This window comes from Microtus pennsylvanicus, chromosome 2 (assembly GCF_037038515.1).
Source record: "Microtus pennsylvanicus isolate mMicPen1 chromosome 2, mMicPen1.hap1, whole genome shotgun sequence".
Classification (NCBI taxonomy): Eukaryota; Metazoa; Chordata; class Mammalia; order Rodentia; family Cricetidae; genus Microtus; species Microtus pennsylvanicus.
Genome location: NC_134580.1, coordinates 66,826,357 through 66,841,347, shown reverse-complemented (window position 1 = coordinate 66,841,347; position 14,991 = coordinate 66,826,357). Strand labels below are relative to the sequence as shown.

The following is a 14,991-nucleotide window of genomic DNA, read 5'->3' as shown; positions in this document are numbered from 1 at the left end:
AAAGTTTCAGTGGGGTGACAATAGCCTTCCAATCTGTCCTGGCAGCACTCAGGACTCATGTGGAAGCATGCAGGTCTAAAGCCTCTCCACACAACTTCTAGGACACTGAGCAATGTCCCGAATTCTCTCTGTCAATCTCAGGAAAAAGAAACAGTGGAGAAGCTTATCATGATCATATTGAACTCTTTCAAAGACATTTTCTGCACTATACAGAAGCTCTGACTTAATTCAACTTTTTTAATAATTGAGAAAAAAAGTTTACCAAATAAAGAAAGAATACTCTGACTCTTCCTGAGCAGCTTCAAATGTTGATTTTCAACTTTAACAAAAACTCTAGCATGAGCCTGCCCCATCGGTGCTAATTTCACATGATTGAACGACCATTGCCTGTTTATGTTGGCCCAGACAAGGATGAGCTGCCCTGAGCACAGGAGGGAATGCACTGCTCTGTTGAGGAGTCTGAGTCTTGTCCTGTTACACTTAACACTTTGCAGTGGAAGCGTGAGCAGAGACTTTTGCTTTCTGGTGAAGTCAGGTCTGAGACTTAGAACACTGCAAAGACAGTGTCCTCATTAATTAACTATATTCAGTTAACTATACTGCTACAATTTTGTTTTCGCTAAAGCATCGGATTTGAACTACTTTTCTGCCTTTTTTTATTGAAAATGTGTTCTTCTCTGAAACAATACAACCTGACCACAGTCTTCCCTCCATCCTCTTTCTCTGCCAGGTCCACTAGCCCTTTGTCTCCCTTCAGAAAAGAGTGGGCCTCCAAGAGACAACACCCAAGCACAACAAAACAAGATACAGTAAGACAAGATGAAAGCCCTCATATGGAGACAAGACAAGGACACCGATAGGAGGAAAAGAGTCCCAAGAGCAGGCAAAAAGAGTCAGAGATGAATCCACTCCTGGTGTTTAAAATCCCACAAAAACACTAAACATATACACAGAGGACCTGATGTAGACCCTATGCTTTTCACTTAAGTCTCTGTGAGCCCATATACATCCTAATTAGTTGAGACAGTGGGTCATTTACACCTAGTATCGTCCATCCCCTCTGACTCCCGTAATCATTCCTCCCCCTCCTCCACCATACTCACCAAGTGCAGCCGGGAAAGATCCAATGGAGACCTTCAATTTAGTCTTCCTCTCTCTCTCTCTCTCTCTCTCTCTCTCTCTCTCTCTCTCTCTCTCTCCCCATAATGTCTGCCTGTGGGTCTCTGCACACCTGCTCCCATCTCTGCCAGAGGATGCCTCTCATTTGATGACCGTATAAGACATCTATGAGTATAGAAAAATACTATCGGGAAAATTTTCATTTTTTTTCACAAATAGTTTATGGTTCTACCCTAGGTCTTTTGGATATCCAGTCTCTGGTTCCTAGCCATCCCAAGCAGTGTGAAGCGTGGGCTCCCTGTCACATTGATTGGCTACTCCCACAAGTTCCGTGCCACCATTGCCCCAACACATCTTGTAGACAGGACAGATTTTTAGGTCCAGGGTTTTGTGGCTGAGTTTGTGTCCACGTTTCTCTTTCAATAGCCTTCAGAGTACCTTCCCTCATCAAAGAAACTAGACCATAAGGGTGAAGGCTCCAAACAACACAAGCTCAACCTCTCTACATTCAATAAGCTGTTTGGGTGGTGACCTCTGCAGTGGGGTCTGACTGTCAGTTTGAGGACAGCGACCCCTGTCCTAGTATCAGCCTTTGCCCCAATTCTGCCCACTTTTAGTGCAGAGTCAGTCTGCATAACAAATAGAAAGTTTGAAACCTGGGGAGCTGAAATTTAAGTAGAGGCAGAGCATTGACTAACTGGATAGTCCACCAACAATGTCAACACCTGCTTTCCAAATTTTTACAAACTATAGTAACTTGCCCACTTTTAAATCTTTACTAACTCAAAGGAAAAAAATTACAATATTCTGAGTTATTTACCTAGAATCCTATGTCACACACTGAAGGCATTTTTGAAACACTAAACATGAAAATAGTATTTCAGTAAAATAACATAAAATTTTCTTCCATTGTCTACTTTAGTCACATGAATATATATGTGAATATACTCAGGAATTTTGAGTCTTAGAGGTAAAAGTGCTGAACCAAAGCAAACACCAATGTAAAAAAAAGAATGCACTTCAAATTTAACTACTCGTTTCTGTCATCAGATGTGAGAATGCTTTCTTCTTCAACCACCCACAAACCTTGATTTGTGTCAAATGTTTCAACTCCTGCCTAATTAATAAGAAAAAGCTGTTATGTTGATATTTTGCATGCATTTAATTTAATTGTAAATGAATTTAGGGGTATTTACCTACAAGGAGACAGGTCCTCACCAGATCCTCTGACATGTTTGTTCTCACTTCTGTGTGGAGGATCATGACATACAGCCATCATTCTGGTTACCTCTTTCACTTGATATTTTTCATTTTTTTTCTTCCAGTGAGCATCAGACAGAATCTGCTCTAGAGTATCTATGGCTTTTTTAATTTCTCCAAGTCACACAGTGAGTGTCTTAAACCTGCATACTCTGCCCCATTTTGTCACCTTGTCATCTCAATATAGAGATAAGAGAAATGCCCATCTCTTATCCTGAAATGTGTATATAGGCATTTTAATGTGATCTTATTTAGAATACTAATATCTTAAGAAATGTCCACAGTCACTTAAGAATTTGACAGTTAATAACCCAAGACTTTTATTTCAGAGTCATCAGAAAGATATGCCTATAATAATATATTCTCAAAATATAACAAATATGGTTATCCAAGTAAATTAAAGGGTTAAATATTGTTATGCTTTGGACACTGGGATATATGAAAGGAATACTAATTGCTTTAGGGGGGATGGAGGAAGTGCTTTTTATACTTTTTATTTCTGGAAATTAAAATGTAAATACATCACATTCTTATTTTCATACCTCCAATCCCTTCCATATATTCCCCCTTGCTTTGCTTCAAAATCATGGTCTCATTTTATTTCACTATTTCTACATATGTGTGTGTGTGTGTGTGTGTGTGTGTGTATAAATACATAACTATCTCCAAAGGCATGTTAGTCTTTCATGTGACTTTGTTAGTTGAGCATTGCTCGTCCTAAACCAGAGTTTCTCATCTCTCTCCTGTTTCAGATGACATGAGGGTTGTCACAGTCAACAGAGGCAATGAGTGAAGCAAACCACTCTGTGGTATCTGAGTTTGTCTTCCTGGGACTCTCCAACTCATGGACAACCCAGCTCTTCCTCTTCTTCTTTTCCTGTATGTTCTACGTGGCAAATGTGTTTGGAAATTTTCTCATTGTTCTAACTGTGACTTCAGACCCCCATTTACAGTCCCCTATGTACTTCCTCTTAGCCAATCTTTCCATCGTCGACTTAATATGTTCATCATTGACAGCACCAAAGATGATTTATGACCTTCTCAGAAGGCGCAAAACCATCTCTTTTGGGGGCTGTATCACACAGATCTTCTTCATCCATGCAGTTGGAGGCACTGAGATGGTGCTGCTCATAGCCATGGCTTTTGACCGATATGTTGCCATATGTAAGCCCCTGCACTACTTGACTATCATGAGTCCACAAAAGTGCATTTTGGTTTTAGTTGCTTCCTGGATTACTGGCTTCATCCACTCAGTGACTCAGTTGATTTTTGTCATAGACTTACCCTTCTGTGGCCCTAATGAACTAGACAGCTTTTTCTGTGACCTCCCTCGGTTTATTAAACTGGCTTGTATGGACACATACACCTTGGGATTCATGATAACTGCCAATAGTGGGTTCATTTCTGTGGCCTCCTTTTTAATTCTGATCATCTCCTATGTGTTTATTTTGATGACCGTTCAAAAGAAATCTTTGGGTAGTTTATCTAAGGCCCTCTCCACTCTGTCAGCTCATGTCATGGTGGTCATTTTGTTCTTTGGACCAATAATCTTCTTCTACATGTGGCCATTTCCAACATTACATCTGGATAAGTTTCTTGCCATCTTCGATGTAATTATTACTCCTTTTCTAAACCCAGTGATCTATACGCTTAGGAATAAAGAGATGAAGATGGCCATAAGAAGACTATACACTCGCTTTATGAATTACAGTAAGTTATCTTAGCTATACTGAAGATACATGAATATGCAAGTAGAATTTCATGTGGATATGTGCTATATAAACTATGTTATACTTCACCAGAATGTTACTATGTGCTAATATGTGATGTACCCTTGTTCGTTTCTGCCTGAATTAAATTTGGATAGTACTAACTGTTTATACAACAGACTAAAGACAAAAGAGTTTTCCAGTCTTACTCACCAATAAGCTTAATTCACTAAAATGGTCAAGACAATACTGATAATTGCCGAAGCACATGTTTCTAAGGGTCACATTATAAATGGACTGTCTTACTTGAAAATAAAGATTAACTAACATTTGCTTTGTATGATTTGTCTTACTCTCCTCATGACTTATTTTCTGTCCCTTCAGCATCTTGTTTATCAGTCATTTGTGTGATAATCTGCTTTTCACAATCCAGTAAGGAATCAGAAACCACATCGGGTTTGGTTGAAAAAGAAAATTCTGATATGAAGAATTGTCTGAGTATAAACTATGCTAAATAGTTTCATAAAATTGTTTAAAAATAGAATTCTACATTCAGCCCAGGCACAGGGCAATCCAGGAAGATTTAAATGTTCCTGTTTTCGTGCAAAGCAGAGCAAAAGTCAAGAGATGGAAAGAAAGACAATAGAGCGAATATAGTGAGAATGCATTCTCTTCCCAAATTCAATTTTTTCTCTGAGTAAATTTTCTTCAGAATTTTCCTCCTCATGAAGCTCACTTTCTCCACTGAGATCATTGGACCACTCATTACTCATTACACAATGAGGTGTAAAAATAAAAACTAATTACGTTTCAAATAAAAATCAAACAAAATTTATGACATTTTCATTTCTAACAAGTACTGAGTAATTCATTGAGAGAGACAGAAATCTATGAGCACAGAAGTAGCATTTTTAGGAAGGCAGGAAACAGAATGCACACATAAGGGATAGGAAAATAAATAGGAGGAAGTATCAGAATTATTAAAGGTTAAAATAAATCAGCAGAATTATTGAAAGCTTGGAAGAAGGACAGGTGGCTTGGGCAGTCTGGTGATGCCAAAGTGTCAGTTTAAAGAAAGATGAACAGCAAAGGACACAGCCTTGAGGCAGAGGAGCCACGCCTAGTACATGTCTCCAAGAAGGGTTTGACTACTGCTTTGGAATGGAATCAAGGAAACTGAGGTGACATACAGAAAAAATAGAACAGTGGACTCAAACTGTGGGTTGAAAACACTACAGATGTCATATATCAGATATTTACATTACAATTCCTAACAGTAGCAAAATTGCAGCTATGAAGTAGCAATAAAATACTTTTATGGTTGGGATTCACAACAGCATGAGGAACTGTATTAAAGAGCCAGGCCATAAGGAAGGTTAAGAACCACTGAATAGAGTCTACAAGGAGGAACTGCCAAGAAAGGAAAGTTGGCAAACCCAGCAACTGCATCAGAGAAGGAAGACAATTCTTTTGAGTTGGAAGATTCTGTGAACAGTGCAGTTTCTTAGAAAACTACTGAATTTAAAATAGATCCTAGGGCTATGTTTCACATTAGTTTTAAACTGACTTAGTTTCCGTCTTAAGAAAGTCTCAATCATAAGTATTTGCCCCAGGGTGATTAAAGTAACACATGGACAATACAAATATTAAATCTGTGTGGACAGATTCCTGCTCCTTTCCTGCCATTTCCTTAGCTGTCTGGTGTGCTATCCAACTGCTTTTGCCTGATGAGACCATGTGTATTATTCTCCATGAGTTTTTCATGGTAATCAAATACCGAATTTCAAAAAGTCCTCATGTCGGCTTTTTACTCATTTTTGATGGTGTTCAGCTAGAAGCTATTTCTTTGCTTATCTGTTTTCAGGCTTTATTTGGAAATTAGTTCAAATTCATCAACACTCAGAGTTGGTGTAGAGTCTCCTTATAACCCATGCTAACTACATTTATGTCAACATGACACGAGCTAGAGTTATCTAAAGGAGAGAAACTAAGTGGGGAAAACGCCTCCATAAGATCTGGCTATAGGACTTCGGCCCCACCGCCCTCTTTCGGCACATAACATCACCCAGCCCAGCCTGCCTGGGCACTGGGTCCAAATCCTCGGGGCACCCAAGCGGGTGGGGGTTGCTTTGCTTCAATGGCCTGCCTGCACCAAGCAGGGTAGGCGCTTTGTTTGCGAGCTGCCCCATCAGCATTGAGGCCTGAGCTCTCAGAGCCAGGAGACCCAGCGTTGGGGTGAGTTTCTGGCCCCGCCCAGCGCCAGCCTGGGACAAGGAACTCAGAGGTTCCTTGGCCCCCTATCCTTCTTGGGCTCTCTGCAGGGCCTCTACTCCCAGCTTACCGCCTCTTTCTTCCTAGCCCACCCAGCTTCCATCCAGAACCCTCCCCACTTCGGCCTCACCGCCCTCTTTCAGCACATAACATCACCCAGCCCAGCCTGTCTGGGCACTGGGTCCGAATCCTCGGGGCACCCAAGCAGGTGGGGGTTCCTTTCCTTCTATGGCCTGCCTGCACCAAGCAGGGTAGGCGCTTTGTTTGCGAGCTGCCCCATCAGCTCGGAGGCCTGATCTCTTGGCACCAGGAGAGACAGCATTGGGGCGCCAGGAGAGGCAGCTTTGGGGAGAGCCAACATTGGGGAGAGCCAGCGTTGGGTAGGCAAGGAGACCTGATCCAGTAAAAGAAGATCCATAAGGGAGCATTTGGAAGAAGAAATGGGCAGACGCCAAGGCAAGAATTCGCCCAACAAGCTGAAAAGCAACATGAAGCCACCAGAAACCAGCGACCTCACAACGGGAGGACATGAACACCTTCATCAGGAAGAAGTAGATAAGATTGATTTCATGAAAGTGAATGACGCCCTTAAACAGCATGTAAAAAATGCCCTTGTAGAAATGGATGAGAATATAACAGAAAGTTTGAAGAATTGAATAAATCAGTGAATGATACCCCAGAAAACCAAGGAAAAACAATCAAACAGATAATGGAAATAGTTCAAGACTTGAAAACTGAAATGGAGGCAAAGAAGAAAACACAAACAGAGGGCTGGCTGGACAAGGAAAATTTAAGTAAACAAACAGAGTCTACAGAAACAAGCATAACCAACAGAATACAAGAGTTAGAAGAAAGAATCTCAGATTCTGAAGATACCATAGAGAAAATGAACACACTGATCAAAGAAAACAGCAAGTCCAACAAACTCTCATCACAAAACATTCAGGAAATATGGGACACAATAAAAAGACCAAACCTAAGAATAATAGGAGTAGAAGAAGGAGAAGAAGTGCAGCTTAATGGTCCAGAAAATATATTTAATAAAATTATAGAAGAAAACTTTCCCAACCTAAAGAAAGATATACCTATGAAGGTTCAAGAAGCATACAGAACACCGAATAGGCTGGATCAAAAAAAAAATCCCGTTGCCATATAATTATCAAAACACAAAGCATACAGAATAAGGAAAAAATATTAAGAGCTGCAAAGGAAAAAGGGCAAATTACTTATAAAGGTGAACCTATCAGACTTACACCTGACTTCTCCATGGAAACCATGAAAGCCAGAAGGTCCTGGATAGATGTACTGCAGAAACGGAGAGACCATGGATGCAAGCCCAGATTACTATACCCAGCCAAGCTTTCGTTCACTATAAATGGAGAAAATAAAATTTTCCAGGATAAAAAAAATTTAAACAATACACAGCCACAAATCCAGCTTTACAGAAAGTAATAGAAGGAAAATCACTAACCAAGGAGTCCAACAATGACCACAATAACTCAGACATCTAGAGACCCTTCACCAACACAAATCAAAGAAGGGAAACACACAAACTCTACGACTAAAAAAGTGACCGGAGTTAACAACCACTGGTCATTAATATCACTTAATGTCAATGGACTCAACTCACCTATAAAAAGGCACAGGCTAAGATATTGGATAAAAAAACAGAATACAACATTCTGCTGTTTACAAGAAACACACCTCAACCACAAAGACAGGCACCTACTCAGAGTAAAGGGCTGGGAAAAGGCTTATCGAGCAAATGGACCTAAGAAACAAGCAGGTGTGGCCATACTAATCTCTAACAAAGTTGACTTCAAACTTAAATCAATCAGAAGAGATGAAGAGGGACATTTTATACTCATAACAGGAACAATTCATCAGGTAGAAGTCTCAATCCTGAATATCTACGCCCCTAATAAAACAGCACACATGTACGTAAAAGAAACATTACTAAAATTCAAGGCAGCCATCAAACCGCACACACTAATAGTAGGAGACTTCAACACTCCTGTCTCACCAATGGACAGGTCAATCAGACAGAAACCTAACAGAGAAATTAGAGAATTAATGGAGGTAATGAATCAAATGGACTTAACAGACATCTATAGAACATTCCACCCAAATAGGAAAGAATATACCTTCTTCTCGGCAGCTCATGGAACCTTCTCGAAAATTGACCACATACTCGGAAACAAAGCAAACTTCCACAGTTACAAAAAAATATTCGTAACCTCCTGCGTCTTATCAGACCACCATGGATTAAAGTTAGAATTCAACAACAATGCTACCCCCAGAAAGCCTACAAACTCATGGAAACTGAACAGTCAACTTCTGAACAACACCTGGATCAAGGAAGAAATAAAGAAAGAAATCAAAGTCTTCCTGGAATTCAATGAAGATAAAGAAACAACCTATTCAAACTTATGGGACACTATGAAAGCAGTCGTGAGAGGAAAGATCATAGCACTAAGTGCCCACTTAAAGAAAACAGAGAAAGCACACATTGGAGACTTAACAGCCCACCTGAAAGCTCTAGAAAAAAAGAAGCAGACTCACCTAGGAGGAGTAGAAGACTTGAAATAATCAAACTGAGGACTGAAATCAACAAAATAGAAACACAAAAAACAATCCAAAGATTCAATGAAAGAAAAAGCTGGTTCCTAGAGAAAATCAACAAAATTGATAAACCCCTTTCCAAACTATATTTTAAATCTTATAGATTTTCTCTTCTTATAAATAAGAAAAGCAATAGATCAAAAGGATTTTAAATTAAGCAAAAGATTGTGCTGTTCACAAATACGAAATCCCTGTAGTCTGCCTTCTCTCTCCTCAGGTGACCCAATACCAAATTTTTCCTTTGGCTCTGGCCAAATTTCTGTGGTCCTTGGAAAGAATTCCCATTGGCAAATGTACACAAAATAACAATCCCAAAATTCTATGGCAACACTTCAGTGTCTTTCCCATGTTGATAAGTAGTCGCCTTTCCTCAGTGGAGGTACAACACTTGACTTTTTATGCTAAGCTATGGCACAGCCTGGGGCTCAGCAGGCTTGTGTTATCTAACTTGTGATCTTCCCAACATTGATTCAGGTAGGTTAGATGGATGGAAGCTGACTTTCCGTTATTTTCTATAGTGAGATCACAACATTCTAAGTTTTATATTGACGTGTGTGTGTGTGTGTATGTGTGTGTGTTTGCTCGTTCTGACCTACCTATCCAGCACTTCCTTGCACCTCTGTCTATCCCACTGATAGAACTGTCTTTGAAGAAAATCAGAAATTCAATGGAAACACATTGAGCAGACGAAAAACCTAATCAACTATAAAAATAAATTCAACGTGGAAATTGCAATATATCAAGTAAAATATACAAATCAGAGGAATGAGCAAAGTCATGAGATGTTCAGCATGGTAGATATTCCTCCAGTGGCGTTTTCATGGAAGTCTTACATGTGTGTTCCACAAAGGGAATAAAATAAGAATTGAAGTGTAGCCAGGTGGGAAAAATATCAATAAATTTGGAAAACAGTAAAGAAGCTAGGGTTCATATATATATATATATATATATATATATATATATATATATATATATATATGTTGAAGGGCTGAATTCTAAGTGTAAATACAATATTTATATAGATATACAATAAGCTGTTAAGAGACATACTCATATTATATCATCAATATGGGATGATTGGCAAACAATTGATTAAAACTTGATTTATACTATGTGATAAAACCTTCAAAACCTTCTCTTCTTAAAATTTCATCCAAGTGATGTATTGTGATTCCTTGATCCACAGGATCCACAAAGTGTAGGACAATCATAGAAAAATAAGGAGGTGGAATGAAATAATAAATAAATCTGGATTGATGAGACCAAGAGGGAAACACACTTACTCAGATTTTCCAACAGTTTGTTCTAAGGCTTAAGCAGAGTCCTCACCCTTCCTGGACCTTTGCTATCTTAGTTTAGAATCAAAAGACTGTCATAAACATGCAGCAAAGTTTCACTGGGGTGATAGTAGCTTTCCATGAGCAATAAGGACTCATGTAAAAGCATGCAGGTCTAATGTCCTCTCTACATAACTTCTAGGACACTGAGCAATGTCTTGACATCAATCTGTACATACCAGGAAGAAGAAATAGTGGAGAAGCTTCTGGTGATTATATTGAACTCTTGAGGAAATTTTTCAGCACTATCCAGAAACTTCTAATTTACTTCAACATTTTTTAATAACTGAAAAGAAAAAGTAAATAGCCAGTATTTTCCTGATCTGTTTCAAATGTTGACTTGTGATTTTAACAAAAACTCTAGCATTATCAGCTGACTCCATCGATGCTTCTTTCACATGATTTAAAGTCCATTGCCTGTTGATGTTGGCCCAGGAAAGGATGAGCTGCCCTGAGCACAGGAGGGAATGCCCTACTCTGTAGAGAACCCTGAGGCATTTCCTGTTACACTTCACACATAGCAGCGGAAGTGTGAGCACAGACTCTTGCACTCAGATGAACACAGGTAAGACAGTGGAACTGAGGTCTGAATCCTCATTAATAAACACTATTCAGTCTTCAATCTGTTTTCACTGAAGTATTAGATTTAAACTACTTTTCTGCCCTCTTGTTAAATGAAGATGTATTCTGCTCTCAGACAATGCAACCTGACACAGTTTCCTCTCCCTCAACTGTTCCCCACTCCCTCACCTCTCTTCTTCCCCAGGTCCTCTCCACCAGGTCCCCTCTGCCTTTGGTTCCCTGCAGGAGGGAGTAGGTTCCAAGAGACACCAACCAAACATGACAAAGCAAGGTACAATAAGACAAGGCAAAAGCCCTCAAATGGAGGCTGGACAAGGCAACCCAGTGAAAGAAAAGAGTTCTAAGAGCAGGTAAAGGGGTCAGAGATACACGTTCAGTGTTAAAAGTCCCACAAAAACACCTTAACATACATAGAGAACCTGATGAGGAGCCGTGCAAACCCCATACTTCCCACTTCAGTCTCTCTGAGGCCATATGCATCCACTTAGTTGATTCAGTGGCTCATGCTCTCCTTGCATTCTCCAGCCTCTCTGATTCCTACAATCTTTCTTCCCTTCCCCAAGTGCAGAGGGGAAGGATCTGATGGAGGCCCTCAATTTAGACTCTTCCTCCTGCGTTTTGTCTGCTGTGGTTGAGCACTCACTCTCATCTACCAGGGGAAGCTTCTCTGATACTGACTGAACAAGGCATCAATCTATGATTATAGAAGAATATTATTAGTAATCATTTTAATGATATTTTCCCCATTCATTTTGATTCTGCCCTAAGTCTCTGGTTCTTAACCATCCCACACAACATAAGGCATTGACTCTCTCATGGCATTGACATCAGACATTGGTTGGCTCTTCTCACAAGTTCTGTGCCACCATGGCCCCAGCACACCTTGCAGGGAAGACAGATTTTACGTTGAGGATTTTATGGCTGGTTTGGTGTCCATGTTTCTCTTTCAGTACCCTTCAGAGTACCTTCCCTCACCAGAGAGACTAGAACATACGAGTGAAGGCTCCATACAGGCACGAGCTCAAACTCTCTACATTCAGTGAGTTTGTGGATGTTGGCCTCTCAATGATGCTCATTTTCAATTTGAGAAGAACGACCCCTGTCCTAGCATCAGCTTCAGTCCCAGTTCTACCCTCTTTTAAAGCATAGAAACAAATAGCAATTTTCACACCTGGGGAACTGAGATTTAAGTAGATGCAGAGAATTAACCAGCTCGACAGTCCACCAACTATGTCCACAGATGATTTTCAGATTTTTAAATTAAATTTAATGTGACACAGGAACTAGGTAAATAACTCTTCTTAGAATATTGCAATTTTTAAACTTTCAAGTTAACAATGGTTTAAAAGGGAATAAGTTACTATAGTTGGTAAAAATGTGATAAGCAAGTGTGGACATTGTTAGTGGACATCACAGCTAGTCAATGTTATGTCTCTACTTTCATGAAAGGCATTTTCAAGACATTAAACTTGAAAACAGTACTTTAGCCAAAATAACAAAAAAATGTTCTTTCACTGTCTACCTTATTCACAGAAACATACATATTAATACACTCTAGAATTTTCAATCCTAGAGACAGAAGTGCTGAACCAAAGCAAAAACACATATGTAAAAACTCAGACGGCATTTGAAACCTAACCTCTTTATTTCTCTGCAAACAGATGTGAAAATGCTTGCTTCTCCACCAAACCTTGTATTTTGTCAAATATTTAAATACCTGTCTAAATAATAAGAAAAGGCTGTTATGTTGCTATTTTTCCATATTTTTAGTTGTGAATGAACTTAGGAGTATTTACCTACAAAGAGACAGGTCCTCACCAGATCCTCTGACATGTTTGTTCTCACTTCTGTGTGGAGGATCATGACATACTGCCCTCATTCTGGTTGCCTCTTTCACTTGATGTTTATCATTTTTTTTTCTCAACTGAGTATCAGACAGAATCTGCTCCAGAGTATTCATGCCCTTTTTTAATTTCTCCAAGTCACACAATGAGTGCCATAAACCTGCATCCTTTGCCCCATTTTTTCACCTTGTCATCTCAATATAGAGATAAGAGAAATGCCCATCTCTTGCCTGGAAATGTGTATACGGGCATTTAATGTAATCATATATTTAATATTAGTATATATTAAAGAATGTTCCAGTTGTGAATACCACCATCATTTAACAATTTCTTCACATTTAATATCCAAAAATCCTTTAGCTCAGAGTCAACCCAAAAATATGCTTACAAATTGGATTTTTAAAATAAAACAAATATGTTATCCAAGTAAGTGAAAGAGTTAATTAGTTTAGTATTTTTTTAACAACGGTCTATGTCAGGAATATTAATTGCATTTATTTGACCTGGAAGAAGCACATCTTATTTTTTTATATTTTGAAATTATAATTATGTCACTTACCTCCCTCTGATTGCATCCATGTATTTGCCCCTTGCTTTGTTTCAAGCTCATGACATCTTTCCTTTCATTGATTCTACATACATATACTCATAAATACATAAGTACAATCTGCTCAGTACATATAATGTTACTTGCAAGTATATAATTTCAGGGCTGACCACTTCATATTGAGTCAACAACTGGGGAATTCTTACATGGAGAAGGCTATTTCTCCTGCGCTCAGAATTCTCCAAGCTTTTACTTAAACTATCTCCAACGGCATATTAATCATTCATGTGACTTTGTCAGTTGAGCATTGCTCGTCCTAAACCAGAGTTTCTCCTTGCTCTCCTGTTTCAGATGACTTGAGAGTTGTCACAGCCAAAAGAGCCAATGGGTGAAGCAAACTGCTCTGTAGTATCTGAAATTGTCTTCCTGGAACTCTCCAACTCATGGACAACCCAGCTCTTCCTCTTCCTCTTTTCCTGTATATTCTACGTGGCAAGTCTGTTGGGGAATTTTCTCATTGTGCTAACTGTGACTTCAGACCCCCATTTACAGTCCCCTATGTACTTCCTCGTAGCCAATCTTTCCTTTCTCGAATTGATATTTAGCTCCTCCACAGCACAAAACCATCTCTTTGGGGGGCTGTGTCACTCAGATCTTCTTCATCCATGCAGTTGGAGGCACTGAGATGGTGCTGCTCATAGCCATGGCTTTTGACCGATATGTTGCCATATGTATGCCCCTGCACTACTTGACTATCATGAGTCCACAAAAGTGCATTTTGGTTTTAGTTGCTTCCTGGATTACTGGCTTCATCCACTCAGTGACTCAGTTGATTTTTGTCATAGACTTACCCTTCTGTGGCCCTAATGAACTAGACAGCTTTTTCTGTGACCTCCCTCGGTTTATTAAACTGGCTTGTATGGACACATACACCTTGGGATTCATGATTACTGCCAATAGTGGGTTCATTTCTGTGGCCTCCTTTTTAATTCTGATCATCTCCTATGTGTTTATTTTGATGATCGTTCAAAAGAAATCTTTGGGTAGTTTATCTAAGGCCCTCTCCACTCTGTCAGCTCATGTCATGGTGGTCATTTTGTTCTCTGGACCAATAATCTTCTTCTACGTTTGGCCATTTCCAACATCACATCTGGATAAATTTCTTGCTCTCTTTGATGCAGTTATTACCCCTTTTCTAAACCCAGTGATCTATACACTTAGGAATAAAGAGATGAAGGTGGCAATGAGAAGACAATGTAGTCAGTTTATTAATTACAATAAAATTTCTTAATATAAAGCACACAAATTATATTAGAATTTCAGATGGATATTGCTACATTGACTGTGTTGTATTTATCCAGAATGTTTTGTGTACCAAAATTTGATATGCCTTCACTTGCTTTCCCCAAAAGTAAAATACCAACTAATAAATAGTTTCTGTAAGAGACATGATGGACTAGAGAGATTGCTCAATAGTTTAGATCAGTCAGTGTTTTTACATAGGACCAAGAATTGGTTTCCAGAGCCCACATGAAGGTTCACAAACTGTCTGTAATTCCAGTTTAAATGAGTCAAATTGCCACTTCTGGCCTCTGCTAAAGGCAGCATTCATTGGTATACATGCATACTTGCAAGCAAATCACTCATACACATGAAATAGAATCATCTATCTTAATAAAAACATATGTACTAAAAAATTA

The 14,991-nt window shown here is 39.2% G+C and overlaps 1 protein-coding gene and 1 pseudogene across 1 annotated transcript; both read left to right on the top strand.

The window, feature by feature from the left end:
* The first annotated feature begins 3,164 nt into the window (after positions 1–3,164).
* On the top strand, positions 3,165–4,103 carry LOC142844850 (olfactory receptor 4F6-like). Its single transcript, XM_075963648.1, has one exon. The coding sequence runs from the start codon at positions 3,165–3,167 to the stop codon at positions 4,101–4,103; it is 939 nt and encodes a 312-aa protein (XP_075819763.1).
* A 9,572-nt stretch (positions 4,104–13,675) lies between these two features.
* LOC142844849 (olfactory receptor 4F6-like) lies at positions 13,676–14,582 on the top strand (annotated as a pseudogene).
* The last annotated feature ends 409 nt before the right edge of the window (positions 14,583–14,991 follow it).